The sequence below is a fragment of the Chrysemys picta genome, chromosome 21, assembly GCF_011386835.1.
Source record: "Chrysemys picta bellii isolate R12L10 chromosome 21, ASM1138683v2, whole genome shotgun sequence".
Classification (NCBI taxonomy): Eukaryota; Metazoa; Chordata; order Testudines; family Emydidae; genus Chrysemys; species Chrysemys picta.
This window is the reverse complement of record NC_088811.1, coordinates 14,562,442-14,583,235: the sequence shown is the minus strand read 5'-3', so window position 1 is coordinate 14,583,235 and position 20,794 is coordinate 14,562,442. Positions and strand designations below refer to the sequence as shown.

General features: G+C 49.4%; 1 protein-coding gene across 2 annotated transcripts in view; it reads right to left on the bottom strand.

The window, feature by feature from the left end:
* LOC101942371 (trypsin-3-like) overlaps nucleotides 1-20,794 on the bottom strand; it is a 36,312-nt gene that overhangs the window by 7,985 nt on the left and 7,533 nt on the right. Inside the window, exons 2-5 of one of the 2 annotated variants that reach the window (XM_065575432.1) lie at nucleotides 11,594-12,051; nucleotides 7,013-7,172; nucleotides 5,454-5,595; nucleotides 906-1,118 (exon numbers count right to left, since the gene is read on the bottom strand). In XM_065575432.1, coding sequence (XP_065431504.1) covers nucleotides 906-1,118; nucleotides 5,454-5,595; nucleotides 7,013-7,172; nucleotides 11,594-11,648 — 570 coding nt within the window. In that variant the 5' untranslated portion in view covers nucleotides 11,649-12,051. Of the gene's footprint in view, nucleotides 1-905; nucleotides 1,173-5,453; nucleotides 5,596-7,012; nucleotides 7,173-11,593; nucleotides 12,052-20,794 lie in introns of both variants that reach the window. The other variant, XM_065575431.1, reaches the window with a different exon arrangement.

Sequence of the window (20,794 nt, the reverse complement as noted above, 5' to 3'; positions counted from 1 at the left end):
TCCAGCCCTTGGGGACAGTCTGCACCATTGTGCCTTCCTAGGTGTGCTGCAGCAGCATCATGCAATGACCTGGCATCACGACACAAGAACATGACATCACGCCGCATTGGCGACATGATGACTAGGTCCTGCCAGACACATTAAAACAGACAACAGCTGTAATGTATCTTGGAAGGGACGCCTTCGACCCCATTGTACTTCCTTGCTATTGTCTTACCCAGGAAGAATTTAAAAAAAGCTAGCTCATTTCTAGCTGGCCATTTTGTTCTTGCTATAAAAATAGATCCGCCTTCTCCACCCACCCTCTGTGCTTCAATTCCGAGCGTGAGTCATCTCCAGTTAGGAGCTGTGTGATCAAGGCTTTAACTCTATGGGAACTTGAGAACAAGGCAGTGCGGAGGACAGTTGACTGCTGTGTCTCTATGCAAGCATTTTTCTCCAGATCCCCTCCCATGACGCTGTCCACTGGCCGCAGTAATGGTGGTCAAGATTTTCAAAAGGGACTGGTGGTTTTGGGTGCCCCATGTGGTCCCCTGAGAAGAGCCTGATTTTTCTCCCAGAACATACATCCTCAGGAAACCAGGTTCTTTTAAAGGTGTACTGGGCACCCAACATTTGAGAGCCCCCAAACTCACTCGTCACTATTGGCTTGTGTCTTCCAAGTCTGTCTAGAAAAGTACTAGTTTCCTGTCAGATGTGGAGGAGGCAGGAGATGCTTTTTAACGGATGGACTCTTTTTTATGGGACCCAGCGGGTCTAAAGACCCATCTGCCACCGAGTGCCTCGCCGTTCAGGATGGTTCTCGGCAGCTTGGGTATAGCTGGCATGCTAGCGGGACGCGCTCTCCCCAGAGGAGAGGTTTGAACTTGCAGCTTCTTCTGCAGAATTAAGGAGGGCGGCTGTACCTGGCAGGCATCTTTGCCCCCTGTGTTGAACCCGGCACAGATCATGTTCTTGGTGATGTATCCCGCATAGGAGGCTGTGCTGTTACACTTCCCAGAAGAGATGATAGGCAGGCGCACGCTGCGTAGGGTGTCCGAAGCCATTCCACCCATGGGAGTGGTGTAACCCCAGCCAGAGACTTGGCAGAAGCGGCCTTCCCTCACCACCGCTCCTTGCTGGGGGAGTGGCACAATGGAAACAAAAGCGTTATGCACCAGCGGCCTGTTCAGCTGTTCGGAGACACCAAGGGGAGAGTCGTTACTGAATGTACCGAAACAGAGAGGCAGGAACAGGTGATCGTGGGCATAGGGCTGTGTGTATGGTGACAGGCGAACCTCACGCAACTCACAGCTTAGGTTCCACTCACGTTTGGAATGCTTCTCTGAACCAGCCAGACTGCGTCAGCTGCAAAATCCAATCCAGATCCAGGGTTTTGGTTTGGCCCATCGTGGAAACGGGACCTGGCTGCAAAACTTGGATCTGGATTCAGTTTCCAATCTTTTCCTTAAAGCCATGGGGTGTTTGGATCCACTGTTTTGGTCTAAGAATTCACCCTTATGGAAAGTCCTATAGAATGTAAAAGACAATGAGACCTTTTCTATAAGATTCTTTGAATCCTCCTATAGAATCTAGAAGAGAATTATATCCTGGCTATAGAATTCTATAGGATGGGTCAAAATTCCTATAGAAAGGATCTCATTCTCTATTAAATTATCTTGGTATTAGGACTAATTTCTATAGGAGCCTATTTATTATAATTCTACAGGACCCTCTTGGTTTCATCTCTAGTAAATTCTATAGGCTTCCCGTAAAGGTGCTGTGCACCTGTAAAAATGGTATCCTCCACTCCTCAACTTTAAGGGAGGATCTGTTGGCTTGTTCAGGCCCTTTCTGTTAGCAAAACAGAGCTGCACAGGGAAGAGTACTGAACTAAACATTTTCAAACCCTCAGAAAGGTTCGATTTGAGTTCTGGGTGAAGGTGGAGGTCATAGATTTATAGAGTTTAAGGCCACAAGGAACCATTAGAACATCTATTATGATCTCTTGTATATCACAGGCCATTCAGTTTCACCCAGTTACCCCTGTATTGAGCCCAGTAACTTGTTTGGCTAAAGCATCTTCCAGAAAGGCAGCCAGTTGGGCTCTGAAGCCATCAAAAGATGGATGGAGAATCCATGACTTCTCTTGGCAGTTTGTTCCAAGGATTAATCCTCCCCAGTGTGAAGAATGTGGGCCTTAGTTCCAATTTGAATTTGTCTGGATTCAGCTTCCGGCCATTGGTTCTTTTTATGCCTCTCTCTGCTGGATTAAAGATCATTTTAACACTGGTATTTTCTCCCCAGGAAGATACTTATATACTGTAATCAAGCCATCTCTCAAGTTCTGATACACGAAACAGACCGATCCCTTTAAGTCTCCCACTGGAAGGCATTTTTTCCCCCAGCCCTCAAATCATTATTGTGACTCTTTTACTCCACCCTCTCCAATTTTTCAACATCCTTTTGTAAATATGGACACCAGACCTGGATGCTGTATTCCAAGATTGCTCTCACTAATGTCATGTACAAATGTCAATTCCCCTCCCTCCTCCTACTCAGTACTCCCGGGGTTATGCATCCGAGGATGGCATTGGCCGTTTTCGTCACGGCATCACACTGGGAGCGCAGGTTGAATTGCTTGTCCACTGTGACCCCTAAGTCCTTTACAGAGTCAATTCTTCAGGCTATATCAAGTCATCCACCCCTGTGCTGTCTGTTTGAGCACTATAGCAGCAGACTACAGTACCGTTTGCTATTGTATTGTGATGACACTATAGTTTCTAGTGCTTTGAGTATGATTTACCAAGGTGTGTGTGTACGTGCACATGCACTGTCTGCAGCCGGGCCACGCGCCGAGAGCACAAGCGAAGGGCTATGTTCATTTGCACACACTCCCCGTTGCTCACGGCAGGAGTCTGCAATCTAGGTTTTCAGTCTCTCTGAATGGTTCATACTGGGGCTTTGGAAATATTTAATTTTAGGGAAATAAGAGCCAGGCTACCAGGGGCCCTTAGGAGAGAACTGAACGGCATCACTATGTCCACAGCAGCCTCTCAACTGCTTCTGCTTCAATCAATAGAAGCCCCCTCCAGCTCTGCACTGTACATTCCCTTGGGGGGAAGTCTAGCAGACGCGGTGCCTGGAGCCTTGGACTGCATCACTTTAATGATTATTTAAACTTGAGTACATTCTTATTAATACACAGTGCACTTTGCAAACCTAGTTGAATGTATGAATGCCGTTTAAGTGAAAACGATACCGGCTTAGCCTGAAACGTTCATTCGTTAAAGGCAATCCTCCCTGGGAATTTCATTTAGCTCCTCGTTCGGTTTCCTCTCCTGGCTTGGACTTTTCACTGCTTCCTTTTGAAGCTGTTGGATTACTAAAGGGACAGGCAATCTTAATGAGTCCCTGTTCTGTCAGGTAATAGACTCCTTTGCCTTACAGAATATTTTGAACAGCAAATGCTCTTTCAGCAAGGGATTGCCGCCTGGGAAAAGGTCTCCAGAGAAACCATTCTGCAAGCACCTAGCGTTTGCCTAGAAGACTAGATCTAGTGAATTTGCAGCTTGTCCTCTGCATGGGGATTTGGTGGGATTTCTTTCAGTGGCTGGGCTTGGATTCCCTCACGTCTTTGAGCTCTTTTTTGCCCGTCGCCCTATGGACTGATTTACGTTCGTCAGCTCTTGGTTTTTGTAATACAACATCTGTCGCCGTGTATTCAGTCATTTTGTCCCTGCCTTTAAATGATTCATTAACGCCGCTCCAACTCCTTCTCCTGAGCAAACGCTGAACCTCATTGTCCCATGAATGCTTAGTGCGCTTATAAAGACCTGGTTCTAAAACCAAAACACAAGTGAAAAGCTCGCCCAGGATGTGTATATGCAATAGTGACGCGTGCCCATTCACCCACTCACATGAATGCTTCTGCACAGGCAGCCATGGTGTAGGTGTACAGAACTAGAAGCGGGCATGATTATATTCCGCTCCAATGGCTAAGATGTGTTTGCATCACCGTTTAAACCTGAGGCACAAGCAGGAAGACTTTGGAGCTAAACTGGCTTTCACCCATGAGGCTACTCCGCAGAATCCTTTTAGATTGTTTTTTGCAGGGATGGGAGGGCAGGTTGGCCCTGATTCTGTGCATAAGCCACTCCATATCCTTTTGGGATGCTTTTCCACTTAGCCTGCTCGATCCCTTACCAAGGAGGGGTAGGGAATTGACAATGACAGAAAGACTGGAACTCAGGAAGTGTATCTCCAGCCTGTGCCTAGACACCACAGAGGTTAGTACTCTTCACTAAGGTAAAGAGACCCTGTGAGATCTGAAATGTACAATGATCAGTAACTAATAATAATACCTAGCACTTATATAGGAGGTAAGTATCACTTTACAGATGGGGAAACTGAGGCACAGAGCAGGGAAGTGACTTGCCCAAGGGCATGCAGCAGAGCCAGGAACAGAACCCAGTTCTCCTGAGTCCCAGTCCTGTGCACTCTCCCCTAGGGCATATTGACTTCCGGGGTAGAAAAGCATCAGAAAGCAACAATCGCAGGGAAGAATGCACACCCCTCATGTGACAAAATGTCCCCTCGCCAGCTGGTTTGCAGGTAGATGCTGCTAGAGCCCCACTGTTGGGGGAGTTGGGAAGAGCAGGCACGTGTGTCCTGATTACTAGTTACTAGCCTCGTTAATCACACATTGCATTTCTTTCAGAACTCCGGGCCCACCTCCCTCACTGGGAGTAGTAGCCCTAGTTGTGTCAAGGAGGAGTAAGGCAATATTCCTGGGGAATAGGGGCAGTGCAGTCTAGGCCTCTGGGATCTCTACACTGGAGCAGGACAGGGTCTGCAGTAGCAATGGAATAGGTAGGGCTGGGAAGGCCATTCCACTCCAATCTCCTATTTCCAATTGCTAGTAACGTTGTCAACAATGTTCTTTTTGGGGAGGACACTTGGCAGGGATTGGTTAGTTTGTTTGATTTCTTTCCAGGTGTGAGAGAAGGGAGATGAAGGTGCTCTGCACCTCCCATGATCAGACCCTATGTTTATATCAGAAGCCATGCGGATGGGGCGACGGGACTTGTACCCCAATTTGGGTTCTCTTCCTGGCTCTGCCGCTGGCCTGCTGAGTGACCTTGAATGAGTCACATCGCTCTGTGCCTCAGTTTCCCCTTCTGTAAAAAGGGGGTGATGATTCCTCTCTCCTTGTGTAAAGTGCTTTGAGATCTACAGGTACAGGATGCATATAAGAGCTAGGTATTTGTTGTTATTAGGGGTCATTTGTGGTTTGTTCCTCTTCACCTTGACCTCCTGCACATTGTTCCAGCCCTGCCTTTATTTCCCCTACCAAATGCTTCATGTGTGCTCAGCAACATGTACTCCGTTGTGAACAGCCAAAACAATCTGTAGTGCCCCCCTCCCTCTCCAACAGCCGTCCTCCCTTTCATGGCCTGGCGAAAGCTGGTTACCTTAATCAGCATGATGTCTGCATTTTTGGAAGCGGAGCTGTAGTCCGGATGAACCACCATCCGAGAGGGCCGGAAGATCTGCTCTGTGCCTTCAAAAGTGGAGAGAGAATATTCCCCAGCGACAATCATCATCTGGTTAATTCTGTTGGGAGACAGCAGAGGGCCTGGTCACCGGTGCATCACTGCTGGGGAAAAATGTCTCTGCCCAGGTCTGACTTCAAATGCAGTCACTCAAAGGACTCAAAACATTTCACAAGGCTTGCAGCACTCCCAGCACTTCCCCTGTGAGATCTTGTGCACCGGCGTTTGAATTCACGTGGAGTCATCACTGAAGTGATGGAGGGACGTGTGCGTGTTTGCCTACTGCGTAGATCTGGACGTACGACTGCTTGGAGGTACACGTGACTGTGGGGGCGGGCGGCACTGTGGGGAGGCGGGTAATAAATAGCAGCATTTCCATTTTGCAGATGAGTAAACCAAGCAATGAAGTGAGAGACGTAATGACAGTGATTCAGTGGGAGAGCCGGAAATCCAGGCCTTTGCTCGGATCACTAGAGAATCCTCCTTCCCAACCTCTGTGTTAGAATTCCACTGTCCAATGTTTCTCCAGAGAGAGGATAAAGAGCTTCTCCAAAGCATCAATATTACGAAATGTCATTGACTAGGAACGGGCAAACTGGTTGGGCTAAAAGAAAAACTGACCGAAATTGTGCCCCAAAGTTTGGCTGCACCAGCAACGAGATGGGAAAAATTCTGGTGAGCTGCCTTTTGCTGCTGCTCTTGTGATGACCCCCCCAGGAAGAAATGCCACCGGCCCCCCTCCGCCCCCCAAGAAGGCTGTTCTTTCTGACCTTACATCTTAAACACAACCAGGAAATCCTGGCAATTCTAGGGCCCCAATTCAGCTATTCAGCAAAGCATGTGTTAACTTTAAGCATGTGTTTAAGATTTAATGGGGCCCCGAGACCCAAGATAGATTGGCACTGGCTCAAGGTCACATGGGCAGTCTGGAGCTGAGCTGGGAATTGACCTTAATAGAGCTTAAGCACATGTTCAAAACACCTTGCTGAATTGGGACCCTAGTGAGACAGCCTGGAAAAGTTTCTGGCCCTTGTTGGTCAGACCCAAAAGGCTCGGATAGTTAAGAGAAGAAGCCAGACTGTTGTGTCCTTATATAAACCAAACCTTCCTGCCTTTGAAAAGTCATCCCCCGTTACAACTCACTAGTCTGTGGGCGTAGGAGCTCTAGGCATGTGAGCCGGTGGGGCCTGTGCGTAGATACGTCCCAGATCAAGGCCCCAGCTTTCAACCTGAACACTTAAACTTAGGCACGGAAATTCCTATATAGACACCGAAATGGGAACGTAGACGCCCAAGTTTGTAAACTGAGCTGGGAACGTGTGTGTAACTATGTACACGACTCCATGGAACTGTGATGTTTGATGGGACTCCAGTACTCTATGCTCTAGCAAACCTCTATACTCTGTTGTGAGGGGAGGCTGGTCTCTTGTCTGATTCCCAGATGTCTGAAGCCCCCTGAGTCCCCTGGCATTCCTTACTCAGTTTTGCAGTGAGCAGCCGTCAGGACCCAGCTTCGGCTGACCAGCGACCCGCCACAGAAATGGAAGCCCGTCTTCCTCTTCAGGGACACCAGGTACTTGGAGGAATGTGGCGCCACTATGTAACCCCCGATGATGCGCTGGAGGCTGTTCTGGCCATCTGCAGAGCAAAGGCAGAGCTGTCAGGAGGAGACAACTGGCAAACCCAGCCGCTGTGTCATGCATGAACTGTGGCTATCTCTCATCCCAAAGACACTGGGGCACTCTGCATCTGCACAGATCCCAGTATCACTGCATGCAGCTGGACAGACCCAAGGGTCATTCGATGTAGGCCTTATATTGAGGAAATAGGAGCTCTGAAACCAAATAACCTTCCAGGACCTTTGAATTTTAATCATGACACCATGAGTTGCTGTGACAGCTAGGGCTGTGCAGGGGGAGATAAATGGGACTACAGAAGACGCTACACACCAAAGAGGCACTTTAAATCACAGACAAGGTGCCAACTCCCTCCCTATAGGCTCGTGTAGCTGCCATTAGCATCAGTAGGAGTTCGACATCAGTGCTAAGGGGATGGATAAATCCCTCGGGAGGGATTCTAATTGATCTACCACTCTATTATCGTCCTCTCGCTGCCATTAGCAAGACGAGAGTCCATCTATTATTCACGCAGCTACAGGCCTTGATTTCTCCAGAGGCGACAGAGCGATGATAAATATACCACCCAGTTGGTTTTTAATTGGAATTTTACTCAATCTGAATCCAGTTTAACGCTCACCAGAGTGAGGGGCTAATTGTACTAGCCGCGTTTATCCCACCTGGCACCCCAGCTCTGATCTGACTCGTTATCCCAGTCTCCAGCACAGCTCTACTAATGCACATCCATTAGGCCCTGGGCCTACCCTTGCTCTTCCAGTCCTGGGCCTCGCTCTCAGCCAGGGGCCGTTAACTGGTTGTGTCATGTGAGCAACCGGGCTCTGGGATAAGTCTGTCAAACTCAGGTCTGATCTCGAGCAAACAAATGGACTGGTGCCAAAAGGAGAATGCCAGAGCTCTGATCTAGTCCCCTCCAAGCTAGATGGTTCATTTGCATCTTGTTAGATGCTGAGTTTCATGGCACAGAGCAAGGTTTCTTGTAACACGTCTGCTCCATTCCTCTAATTAGCAGCCGATATGCTGTTTTCTTTTAAGAACGGTGTAAGGGCTTTGACCTGCTGTGTATGCAGAGCACCTGTAAACTATTGAAACGGATCTTTAATGGCCCACAGCTGGGCAGATTGTTACCAGTACTAGTGAAAATTCAGGAACAGTATGGTTAATGCACCATCATTTATTTGAGAAAGAATCACACAAGCAGTAAAGGTTATGTAATACACATCTTCCTAACAAGCTTCAATTCCCCAAGTATAAACCCTCAGTAACTATGTTGGCCTTACGTAGTATCCTGATTGGCAAACAAAGCAGGTATAGCTACCGTCCTAGATGGAGAGTTCTTTTCTTCTCCCCTCTCAGGTACTTGGTCTGTCAAATGTCCCTCAAAGCAGGGTCTTGGTTACCCCAAGGCCTTCTGTCTTACAGCGTCACGGACCTCTTCAGATGTTAATTGGGGAAAAAACTAACTAATTTACTTTGCTTAACATTTATACCTTTTGTTCTCAAAGGAGTCACATGTCCCAAAAATATGCCCTGTGGGTGTTTTATTACTGGTTTTCTCTAATTAATATTTTAGAAGGGGGCTACAAAACAAGCAAAGACCAAAGCTCAATCAACGTTTACCCCCCTCATCAATCACTCACTTGAGCTCCTGGTGTGGTGTCCTCCAAAAGGGATTATTTTCACCTGGGTCAACCTGTACCAAGCTCACCGATGGCATGTTTTTGCGTTTTCTTTACTTTGTGAGCTGGTCAATCAGCCAACATGTTTCAAAGTTTGTTTACACTACCGCGGTAAGTCGACCTACGCTACACAACTCCAGCTATGTGAATAACGTAGTTGGAGTTGACGTACCTTAGGTCAAGTTACCGCGGGGTCTACACCGCGGGGGGTTGACAGGAGAAAATCTCCTGTTGATTTACCTTTCTCTTCTCGTTCTGGGGAGAGAACAGGGATCGACTGAAGAGAGATCTGCAGTCGATTTGGCAGGTCTTTACTAGAACCGCTAAATCGACTGCCGGTGGATCGATCTCAGAGCATCGATCCCTGCCATAGAGTAGACTTGCCCAAAGTCTCATGTTGAGACACATGCACAGATGGAGCCTCAATTAGCCATTCAAGTGCAATTTCAGCCCTCTCAGTAAATTTCCATACCGACTGTCTGATGCTAAGAGAATCCTGCTCCCAGAATCCTCTAGCCAATTCCGACATCTCATACCATACCAACTTTATGCTTACTACAGTCATTCATATCAATCACAACAATTCATAATAATTTGGCACCATCCCAACATCAACTGTACTGGCTTTTTACATCACTAAACAGGGTGCTGTGTTGTCAGAGTTATCGGCACATTAGCCTCACCGTGTTAGCAATTGTCCAGTAGCCATCTTGCTCTGCTAGAGCATCGGTGACGTACAGATGAATCTAAGTGATGGAAACACTGACCAGGCCAGGAGGCTTGGTTGCATCACTGCAGTTGTGACTCTTTTGAACAGGTTGGACAATAACGAGCAATGACAATAGAGATCTCTGTCAAGGCAATGGTACCAACACAGACTGGATGCTAAAAGGTGATCCCATCAAAGCCAATGTGATCTGGTAGGTCAGAGTAGCGCTTGCCACATGGAAGTGATGGAGGAACAAATCACGGTGCTTGGTCCGCTCAGTGCAGTGTCTACCAGAGCGACGTACTGAGAAATGACTGCCCACCAAAGAAGCCGGTACACTTTGTTGGGCAAGTGTAGACTCTGGGCCCTGGTGGCTGGGGCACAGGCTGAAGAAGCTCTGATCTAACCTGGGACACCAGGAAGCACTGGCCCAGAAGGTGGTGTGAAGAATCTGCTGTTTAATGACTAATTTACCTAACCTTTCCAAAGAGGTAACAGCGTCCTGACTCACTTTTACTTGGCCCTTTGTCAAAGAACACCAGCACTTAGCTACATAACAATAATAGAATAATTACTTGACGCCTCCTTTGATTTAGGCTGCGAGTTGGTCACCTGTGTAAGAAAGCAGTTAGGGAGCTGCGAGAAGAACCCATTATTTTGGGTGCTCCGGGGCAAGATTCTGAGGTCTCTATTTGGTTTACACTCAGGGCTCCTTACTGCAAAGCACCAAGTGCTTCTGGGAAGTGCCGAGTGCCCACAACTCCCAGTGAAGTCAATGGGAGCTGAAGGCTCTCAGAAGCCATCAGCTCATGCCGAGATCAGGTTCTTATTCCTTACTCTGGAAACTTCCTTCTGAAGTCCATAAGAGTTTGTCCTGGGTAAGGACTCAGGAAAAGCTTCAGGTTTGGGCCCTTTCCTAACATCCCAAAATTCCTCCCAAGAGTCCCCTGAGCTGAGGCATTGCTCTGTGTTTCTTCTGGTGGTGCACTCTGTTTCCAGGGCATCTGATAGGAATGTACGTGCTTTTGAGGCGTTATTTTCAGAGAATGTTGAAGTGTGTTAGATTTGTGTGAAGACTCTTCCTGTCGAATTACACCGTTCTTCCAAAAGGTCTCCCTGTCGGTGGCCTCTTTGTCTAGAACAATTTTGCTCAATTGTGGTATAATTTAGGAAGCAAACTTTCCTTGCTAATAGTTTTACTAAACAGATACTGAATGATGAACATTTTGGGCACGTTTCCTCCTTTTTACTTTGTACAGCTCCTTTCAGAGAATCTCCAACCATGTTACAATAATCAATTACGCCTCATAATGCCCTTAAAAATATTATCCCTCTTTTACAGGGGGTTAGGCTGAGAGGTTGAGTGACCTGTGTGAGGACAAATGGTATTTCTATGGCAGAGCTAGGAATATAACCTAGGAGTCCTGACATCCAGTCCACTGCTCTGACTACTAGACCTCATTCTCCTCTCAATATCTGCAAATGGTCCAGGCTGGAATCTCACAGTCCAATGCCTTGTTTCTCTGGAGACTTAATGAACTTGTCACGATGCAAATATTACAGAATGTTGACAGTGGGCCAGTTTCACCTGAAATGTTGGTCCACTGAAGGTACCCTGGATCTAATTGACCCTTGGTGTATCTATATAGATAGACAGAAGATAACACACACAAGTAAATGTCCAGGTTTTCTATCAATCTGATGATTTAAACAAATAACGTTATTAGTTCTGTAAAAAACAAACAAACAAACAACCTATGAAGAATGTTGAATGTGAATCAGATAAAAATAAACCTGGGAACAAAATATCGGACTTAGAGAGGGGGGAAAATACCATGGTGCATTTCTGGATATGAAGAGCTATAAACTGTGATAGGGACTCAGGGCGGTGTAATTTGACAGGAAGTGTATTTACACAAATCACACACACTTCAACATTCTCTCTGTTACAGATGCACATTCAGCAATCTAAAGACTTAGTAGGATTTCTAGACATGAAAGGCCATCTGAAGCTAGATATGCATATGAAATACTCACCGATCAAAGAAAAGAACTGCAGGGACAGCAGAAGACTCCGTGCCAGATAATTCATCTCAGAGTCAATGTAAGATCTTATAAGCACCTGCCAAAGATAGCTCCAGCTCTTAACTGCTGAAGGGAGAGAGAGACCCAAAGAAACTTCACTTCATACCTAGATAGCCTGGTTCCTCTTTCAGTTTCCATGACAACGTGAATCCCAAAGAGAACAATCAATTATTCATGGAGGCACTTCAGGACACTGGTGGCTGATTGACTAGAGTTAACCTTGTGTTCTCATCTTCCTCCCCTCAGCATCCAGCTGAAAGGGCCATAGCCTTTACCGCTCACAAACGCTGAATGGAGCTTCTTGGGTTTCCTGGCAGTGAAGTGACACTGATTTCAACAAACCATCCCTTGGCAGACAGGGGAAGGCATTTCTTGAAGGGTCTCCATCTCCGGCTTCCCTTCACGTGGCACTGCAAATTAAAGCAGAGATCCACTCACCTGAGCTGTCGGAGCTGGAGTGGTAGCAGCCCAGAAGCGATGCGGACAAGCTGCTCATCAGTGCTGGGCAAAAAGCCTGAAACAGGGTCAAACGGGCCTCATTGGGGAAATTGGTGGCAAACTCAGGCCTGGATTCACCATTGCCCTGCAGCTTGTGGTGTCGTCATTTACACCAGTGAAAGAGAGTGCTGACCTGATGATGTTTGACCCCCACAATGACGGCATATGGTGTAGGCTATGGGGAATCAGGCCACCAGAGGTGCAAGGGGCTTGCTGGGGACAATGAACCTTTCAGGTGGATCATGGGCCCAGTATGGTGCAACCTGTTCCCCTGGTTTTGCCAGATGTAATGTGGAGGGTTCACTATGAATTTTGGGGTCCTATTAGTTCCTCCATGGTGGTGTGGATTTATCTCCACAGGCGAGAGCATTATTCCAGCTGCTAAGCGTTAGCCCATTAAACCACCATCTGTGAGCAAACTTCTGCCTTCAGTTTCATCCATGAAACCCCACAGAAGGCAAAGGGCTTGCATGAGGCAGAATGCAGCTCGCTACGTTAAATCAATCAATCAATCCTAGAGCCATGCAAATAGCTGTGATTGTAGGTGTAAAACGTATGCCGGAGAAAGTGACACCTTGAACCTGGCTTCAGCTGCAGTATCTAGGACGGTGTTTGTATGGCCCTCACCCCCGTAGAATCGGAGTGAATCCAGGAAGTGTGCTGGCTACGGCTGGGAGAAATATTCAGTGAGAACGTTTTGGTTTTTTTTTTCAATGACACTTGCATGTGGTAATGATGATGCTCCAGATTAGGGGGAAATAAAAAGAGATGATCCCATTCTGCAGGTGGCTGGTGACGACTAAGCACCACGCAAAAAAAATGCAGGAGTGAAGACGATATACACCAAGAAATTACTCAGATTCACGGTAACCCATACAGTTAGCTCAGCCTTTTATTTTACTTAGCAGTAACACGAGGAACCTACAGGCCTGTATCCTGTAAGACATTGGCTTAAGCAGGTTAGCATGAGTGAAGCATAGGCCTGTGACTAGGGTGACCAGATCACCAAAGACAAATATCGGGACGCGGGGGGGGGGGCGTGGCAGGGGGCGTGGCCACAAAAAAAAAAAAAACCCTTCCTCCGCAAGCGCTGGAGGGAGGCCCGGGAGACTCAGGGGAAGCGCGGGGCCGGGGTAGTGAGAGTCCGGCCTGGCCCCGAGCAGGCAGGACTCAGTTGGGTGGTTGGGAGAGGAGGGGGGCGACCCGCGGGGCCAGGCGGCGGCTGTTCTCACCCCCGGCCAGCGGGACTCGGGAGCAGCCGCTGCTGCAGCTCCCACTGCCGCGGGGGCAGGAAGCGGCCATGGCGCTCGGCGGCTGCGGCTCTGGCGCCCCCGAAGCCCCCGAGCCAGGGCCTGCTGCGGGGACCCAGCAGTGCGCACGCTGAGCCCAGCCCAGCCCCTGGCCAGTCGCGTCTGGGCTGCTGCCCAGCTGGTGCTATCCCGCGGCGGCCCCGGAGTGGGGGCAGCAGGCCCCAGCCCCCCCGTCCCGCTCGGGTCCCGCAGGGGAACGAACGGGGCTGGGCTGCCGATGCCTCCGCCCCGGGGCCGCCGCGGGATAGCACCAGCTGGGCAGCCCAGACGTGCCTAGCCAGGGGCTGGGCCCAGCGTGCGCGCTGCTGCAGGCCCCGGCTCGGGGGGTTCGGGGGCGCCAGAGCCGCCGAGCGCCATGGCCGCTTCCTCCCCCGTCGCCTGGCCCCGCGGGTCGCCCCCCTCCTCTCCCAACCACCCAACTGAGTCCTGCCTGCACTGGGCCAGGCCGGACTCTTACTCACCCCGGCCCCGCGCTTCCCCTGAGTCTCCCGGGCCTCCCTCCAGCGCTTGTGGAGGGAGGGGGAATGGTGAGCCCGGGGAAGAGGCGGGGATTCGGGGAGGGAGCCAATCGGGGGAGGAGGGGGCGGAGTCGGGGCAGGGGGGGGGGGGCGAGCACTTCCGGGCTCGAGGCTCCGGGGCATTTCCTTGTTTGTCCGGTTGTCCCGACCGCACGTCGGTCGGGACGCGGGACAAACAAGGAAATATCGGGACGGTCCCGATAAAATCGGGACGTCTGGTCACCCTACCTGTGACCCTCAGTTTAGATAAAATAGCCCCAAAGTTACCCTAGATTTGGGGAACAGAGAATCGCTTGCTTAAGACGGGAGTTGGTACATAACAAGACTAGGCAACCACAGGACTTTTGAACTGATGCTAGGCTTGGATATTTTTGGATAAAATTGTTGGCAGATGTTTAACCACCAACTTGCTTTAGCAACAGTTGACGTGTATGGTAATGAGCTAAAAGCCATTAATACGTTAACTTGTAGGATAAAGGCACCCCAATATTATGAGGGTTAGGAAGTTAGATATGGACATGGGAGGCTGGGCATCTGAATGAGTATTCATAATAGTCCTCAGGCTCTGTAATAGGCCAGGCCACCATGTAAGCGGGTGGTGAGCTATCCTCATTGACTCTTCAGCTCTTCATTGTCATCATCTACCACCGACCTTCGGGCATTTGGGTCTGGACCATTGGACTCATTTGGCATGCCAGGGATGAGGCTGGTCCTTTGTCTCTTACCACTAGATCCCCAAGAAAGGGTGTGAGTATATGAGCACATGTAAGGAATGATACCAAAGATATTGCTGCTATTTGTGTATGTGGTTTGGAGCTTTCTTGTCTTTACTGGTTGTGTTACTAAAAGTGACTACGGCTTTGCTTAGCCCTCAGTGTGACACGCTTTGCCATGCACCCTGGGTTCCGACAAGATATTGATCTTGTTAGTTTTAATTCTGTTGTATCTGATTCTGGTTCTAGAACCCTATTAAATTACTATTCATTGGCAACCAATACAATTATCGAATCAGTCTACATAACACACAAAAGGACAACCATCTGTTTCCACTGGCACTCACCAGGGACTTCCAGAAACTAACACCTGTCTTCTCCCATCTCAGCGCAACTCCACTTCTACAATCACCTACAGGTCTTTTATAGCCCCTCCCCCATCAGCAGCAGGTTCTGTACCTCCCACAGGGCCACCCTCCCCTCTGGCCCATGTATTATCCTACATGATGGCTGTGAGTCAGTCACTTCCCCCTTAAGCAAATTTGTGCTCCGGAAGGCATGGGGAGGAGCTGTCTGTATTTAGGTCAGCCAGAGAGACTCCTCGGGGGCCTTCCTTTGAGCTGAGGAAATGTCTGCAAGGTTGCTCCAATTTTGCACTGTATGAAAGTGGTCTGATGAAATTTTGAGTAGACAGTTTCTCTTTTTCCACTATGTGGATGTTAGAAATCACTAGACAGACTGAATCCATGCACACACATGTGCAACTACATAAGTGCTGGATCCTGGAGCATGGCCCAATGCAAAGAGCACAAGTCATGGGGTGAGTGAGTGAAGGTGTCTTATTGCACTCTTTTGGTCTCTGTGACGTTCTGTGCAGGGCTTGTCTCTCAGTACCGTGTCAGGGCAGCCTGAGGGTTCCTCTAATTTATGTCAGCTGCAGTGTGTGGCTGTGGATTATAGATCAGTATCGGAGGATACTTATTGCCAGAGTCAGGCTGCTGGATTTAGGGGAGGGCGTAGGATTCTAGTCTCTGGTTGAGCTCCATCAGAGGATTCTTCCTTTAAGTTGGAGCTAAGGGGGTGACTTGCTGAACTCAGGCTATCCCATGCCCCTTAAGAATCAGAATCATAAAAATATAGGGCTGGAAGGGACCTCAAGAAGTCATCAAGTCCAGCCCCCTGCATTGAGGCAAGACCAAGTAAACCTAGACCATCCCTGACAGCTGTTTGTCCAACCTGTTCTTAACCTCCAGTGATGGGGATCCCACAACTTCCGTTGGAAGCTTATTCCACAGCTTAATTATCCTTAGAGTTAGAAAGATTTTCTTAATATCTAACCTATATCTCCCTTGCTGCAAACGAAGCCCGTTACTTCTTGTCCTACCTTCAGTGGACATGGAGAACAATTGATCATTGTCCTCTTTGTAACAGCCCTTCCCGTACTCAATCTTCTTTTCTCAAGACTAAACATGCCCAGTTTTTAACCTTTCCTCAGCAGTCAGGTTTTCTAGGCCTTTATTGCTCCTCTTTGGACTCTCTCTAGCTCAGGCCTCACCAGTGCCGAGTATAGCAGGGCCACCCAGAGGATTCAGGGGACCTGGGGTCTTCGGCGGCGGAGGTCCTTTTGCTCCGGGTCTTCGGGGCACTTTGGCGGCGGGTCCCGGAGAGAGTGAAGGACCCACCGCCGAAGACCCGGAGCAGAAGGAGCTCTCGCCGCCGAACTGCTGCCAAAGACCCGGAGCGGAAGAAGCTCCGGGTCTTCGGCAGCAGGTCCTTAACTCGCTCCGGGTGTGTTCAGTGGCACTGAAGGACCCACCGAAAACTCTTGTGGAGGCCCCTGAAAACTCTCGTGGGGGCCCCTGCAGGACCCGGGGCCTGTGGGGGCCCCTGAAAACTCTCGTGGGGGCCCCTGCAGGACCCGGGACCTGGGGCAAATTGCCCCACTTGCCCCCCCCCTCCGGGCAGCCCTGGAGTATAGTGGGACAATTGCCTCCGGTGTCTTTCATATGACACTCCTGTGAATACACCCCACAATGGTATTAGCTTTTTTCTCAACTGCATCACATTGTTGACTCTCATTCAATTTTTGATCCACTGTAACCCCAGATCCTTTCCAGCAGTACCGTCACTTAGCCAGTTCTTCCCCGTTTTGTAGTTGTGCGTCTGATTTTTCCTTCCTAAGTGAAGTACTTTGTTACTTATCTTCATTTCATTTCATATTGTTGATTTCAGACCAATTCTCCGATTTTTTTCCAGGTCATTTTGAATTCGAATCCTGTCCTCCAAAGGGATTACAAACCCCTCCCAGCTTGTGTCATCTGCAATTATCCACTCCATTATCCAAACCATTAATGAAAAGATGGACTAAGAGACTCCACCTTTTCAACAGCAGCCCCTCAACTTGAAAAAGGGGAGGGGGACAGAGGTACCTAGGATAAAATGGAAGGCAAAAACCCACACGCATTCCCAAGACAGCTGAGCCCCTATTCAGGGGGGTTTATTATCCCTTCAAAAAAGGGAAGGGGACTAGGAGGCAAGCCTGTGAGAAAACATCAGCTTTCTATCTTAGTGACTCCAAGGCAACAGACATGAAACCAAGAAGCAAAATGATCAGATTCAACCTTGAGAGCGCCAATGCTTTAACATTCCCCTCACTGCAAGCTGGACTGAACTGCTAAAAAGTCCTGACCAGCAGCCCTCCAGCCCCTCCCTGCTCTGTGTGTCTCTGGCTCCAGTTTAATTTAGAAAAAGCTTTTTTATGGCTTTGCGTTTTAAAAAAATCTCGAAGTCACTCGATCGATAAATCCTCTCCTTGGCTAAATAAACTTGGGGATATCAGTTAGCAGGAAAACTCTGGGTTATTCAGAGGCCCCTCGTTACAGCAGGGGCGATCGATACAAGAGGCACGTAAGTAGTCGCTCCTTTGTATTATTCATACCGGCATTGATTGGCTAGGAGAAAGATGGAATAATTCTCTGTGCAGCGTCGCCCCTCTCACAGGCTGTGCCCGTGATGCACTGCTGAACGTGAGTTACAGGTCCCCTCTCTGTGCCTGATCCATAGATAATGAGTCCACGACAGCCCAGCTAGGGAACCTGAGATTTTTTCAGCTCAAGCTGTAGCAGTTTATGGCTTTTAGATCTGGAGGTCCCCAATTCAATTTCTGGTGCGTCGGCCAAGACAGCAGTGGTTACATACCCTTGCCAAATATTTCATATTCCTACTAGGGATGGAGGAAGCCGTTCAAATCAACTAAGAATCCACCCAAGACTTGGACCACAGCAGCTGATATCTGGCAATGTCGGGAATCTCACAAAAGAGAGACTGTTCCCAGGAGTTGACCAGCCCAGGCTGTTAGCCAGAGGGATTAAGGCAGTGGTTCTCAAACTTGGGCTGCCGCTTGTTCAGGGAAAGCCCCTGGCGGGCTGGGCCGATTTGTGTACCTGCCGCGTCCGCAGGTTTGGCCGATCGCGGCTCCCAGTGGCCGCGGTTTGCTGCTCCAGGCCAATGGGGGCTGCAGGAAGGGTGGTGGAACAGGGCACTTCTAGGGAATGCGGGCACAGCTGCAGAAGAAAGGCGTCGGATAGGAATGCACCAGTTTTGCTTGGTGGCTACAAAGCGTGAAGTCTGCACTGCAGCCCCTCACCCTCCACCCCCGTCCAGGGTTCAGAACTGAAGAGAAGAAAGGTGTGGAGAGGTACAGTCATGAAAATGTTAGGGGAGAAGACATGGAAGCCCAGGGAGGAGTGTGGGGATGAGTCTCGGGGTCCTCAGGGAGAAGAGAACCACCCTCTGAAGACAGGCACTTCTAAGCGGTGTCTAAAATAGATCATGCTGTTGAAACACAAAGCAGCCTCCCAGTGGTGTAGTAACAGCTTCCTTCTGTGCAGCGACACAGGCTGCTCAGAGACAACAGGGTGTCCCTAGGATTCACAACAGGCCTCCTCCCTCAGCCACACAGGCACACCTGGGCTGTCTCACCTTTCAAGGTCTGTGACAGTGAGGGCGGTAACCGGTATCTTGTATGCTCTCATCAGCCACTCACCTGTACACAGGGCCTGTACTGTGTCCAGGTATCCCTCAGCAGGGCAATGAATCCCTGAGGACTGTTTGCTGAGTCACCTGGTGTCATGAAGTTGAGTCTCTCTGGCTGGGGGGACAGAACAATGCTTTGTTAACTGCCTCCCGGGCTGGGAGCCACAGTCCTGGATCCATAAAGGCAGCATCCCCCCGCCCCGCCCCGTGTCTTTACTGGGGGTTCTGTTCAGCCACCTTGTGCACTCAGGCACTTAAGGAAACCAGGGAGGTCCCATCTGCGAGAGGAGGGGTCTTAGAGAGACCAGGTGGAGAGGCCATAGGTTTTATTGGACCCACGTCTGTTGGTGATAGAGACCAGCTTGATCCAATAAAAGATAAGACCTCACCCACCTGCTCTCTCTAATATCCTGGGACCAGCCGGGCTACAGCAACGCTGCACATGGGAAACTAAGGCAGTTATGGATCCTATACCACTTGGACCCTGATTCGTAGCTTGCCTCTGTCAATCATGGCTGACAGTCCTCCTCTGACAGCCGTTTATGAAACGCGTTTGGCCTCGCCGCCTAGTCCCGACCTGACAAGTATCCACAAGGTCGTGGCCCCTTGTTGGCAGCACAGCAGAGAAACCCGCGGCTGAATGCACCATGCTGAGGCCTGGCCTACTCTCCCGTGCGGCAGGTGCTGGATTCATCAATCCCCTGCATCACAGGCTCCCGACCTTCCATTGCCTGCATTCCTTCAACCTTTCTGTATTAAAATGAAAAGCTGACTTTAATGCCACCGGTCCCGGCCCAAAGGCATCAGATACCAAGAGGGACCCATGAGCGGCACACGGGAACCACGTACAACCGCGCTATTGGCAGATCCCTAGGATCGACTTTGCTTCCCTCTCGTGCCTCGAGGGCAACTCCTCCATGGCAGGGTGGAGGTACATAAGTGGGGCATTGTGGGAGGAGCTGGTACTGCCACTGGGCATGCCAATAATTGTTCCGTGGAGAGCGGGTTTCAGACTCCAGGGCTGTCAAGCCAACCTTTCCTGAGTGTTTAAAAAAAGGGAGGGTCAAGAAGCAATGATCTGCATCTCTTCTTGGTGTTTTCATTGAATGCTCTTTTTACCACCTTCTTTCCAAAGAGTTTATAAAACAACTGTTACCGGACACAGCTGTCAGTGCTGACAGTTACACCCTGCAAATGAAGATGGGCCCGTGAGTCTCATTTGGATCCAGAGATGGGTGTCTAGTGCCCCCAAAATCTGGGAATGTTCCGCTTCGACCCGAGGTTTTCATTCAGCCCATTATGACAACTCAGGCGCCATTTGCAAATTCTGATTGGACCGGGAAGCAAAGTTTGAGGGTGTTAAAATCTCGGGGTTTGGGCCAGGCCCAGATAGGGTGACCAGATAGCAAGGGTGAAAAATTGGGACAGAGGTGGGGGGTAATAGGTGCCTATATGAGAAAAAGCCCCGAATATCGAGACTGTCCCTATAAAATCGGGACCTCTGGTCACACTAGGCCCAGGTCAGCCTGGAAGGCTAGTGAGCCTCTCCCAGGCAATTCAGTAATTCCCCCCAAGGAAGAAAGCAAAAATACAGAAGGAAAGCAAGCTGGACTCAACTATCAAATATACCAAGGAAGTGGGACAGTCTCCAACAGCTGGAAAACAGTCTCTTAATTAACAGTGAATTAGGCTCCTGCAGTAAGATAAAGGGAAGACAATGTGACATAATTAAAGAACAATGAGAGCAAATTGCTTCGCATGCCCCTGTGCACCCCTCCCCAGCAGGGTCTTGCTGCAAATCAGAATCGTTTGCTCCCACTGTCGCTTCCATTTGATCCTGGATGTCCTCATTTATCCTGGTCTGCCCATCACCCACAGGGGCTCTCTGATGCCTGCCCCACCGTCCTGTACTGGGTCAAACCTTAGCACGCAGCTCCCATCTCCCTCGGCTGTCTGATTTTATTCATTACATATGACACTTGGCTATGAGATTAAGAAAACAATCCGTTACACAAAACAGTCCTGTCCCCCTGCAACTTTCCTTCTCTGAAATTTGTCTGTCCCGCCCTTTGGAGGCTT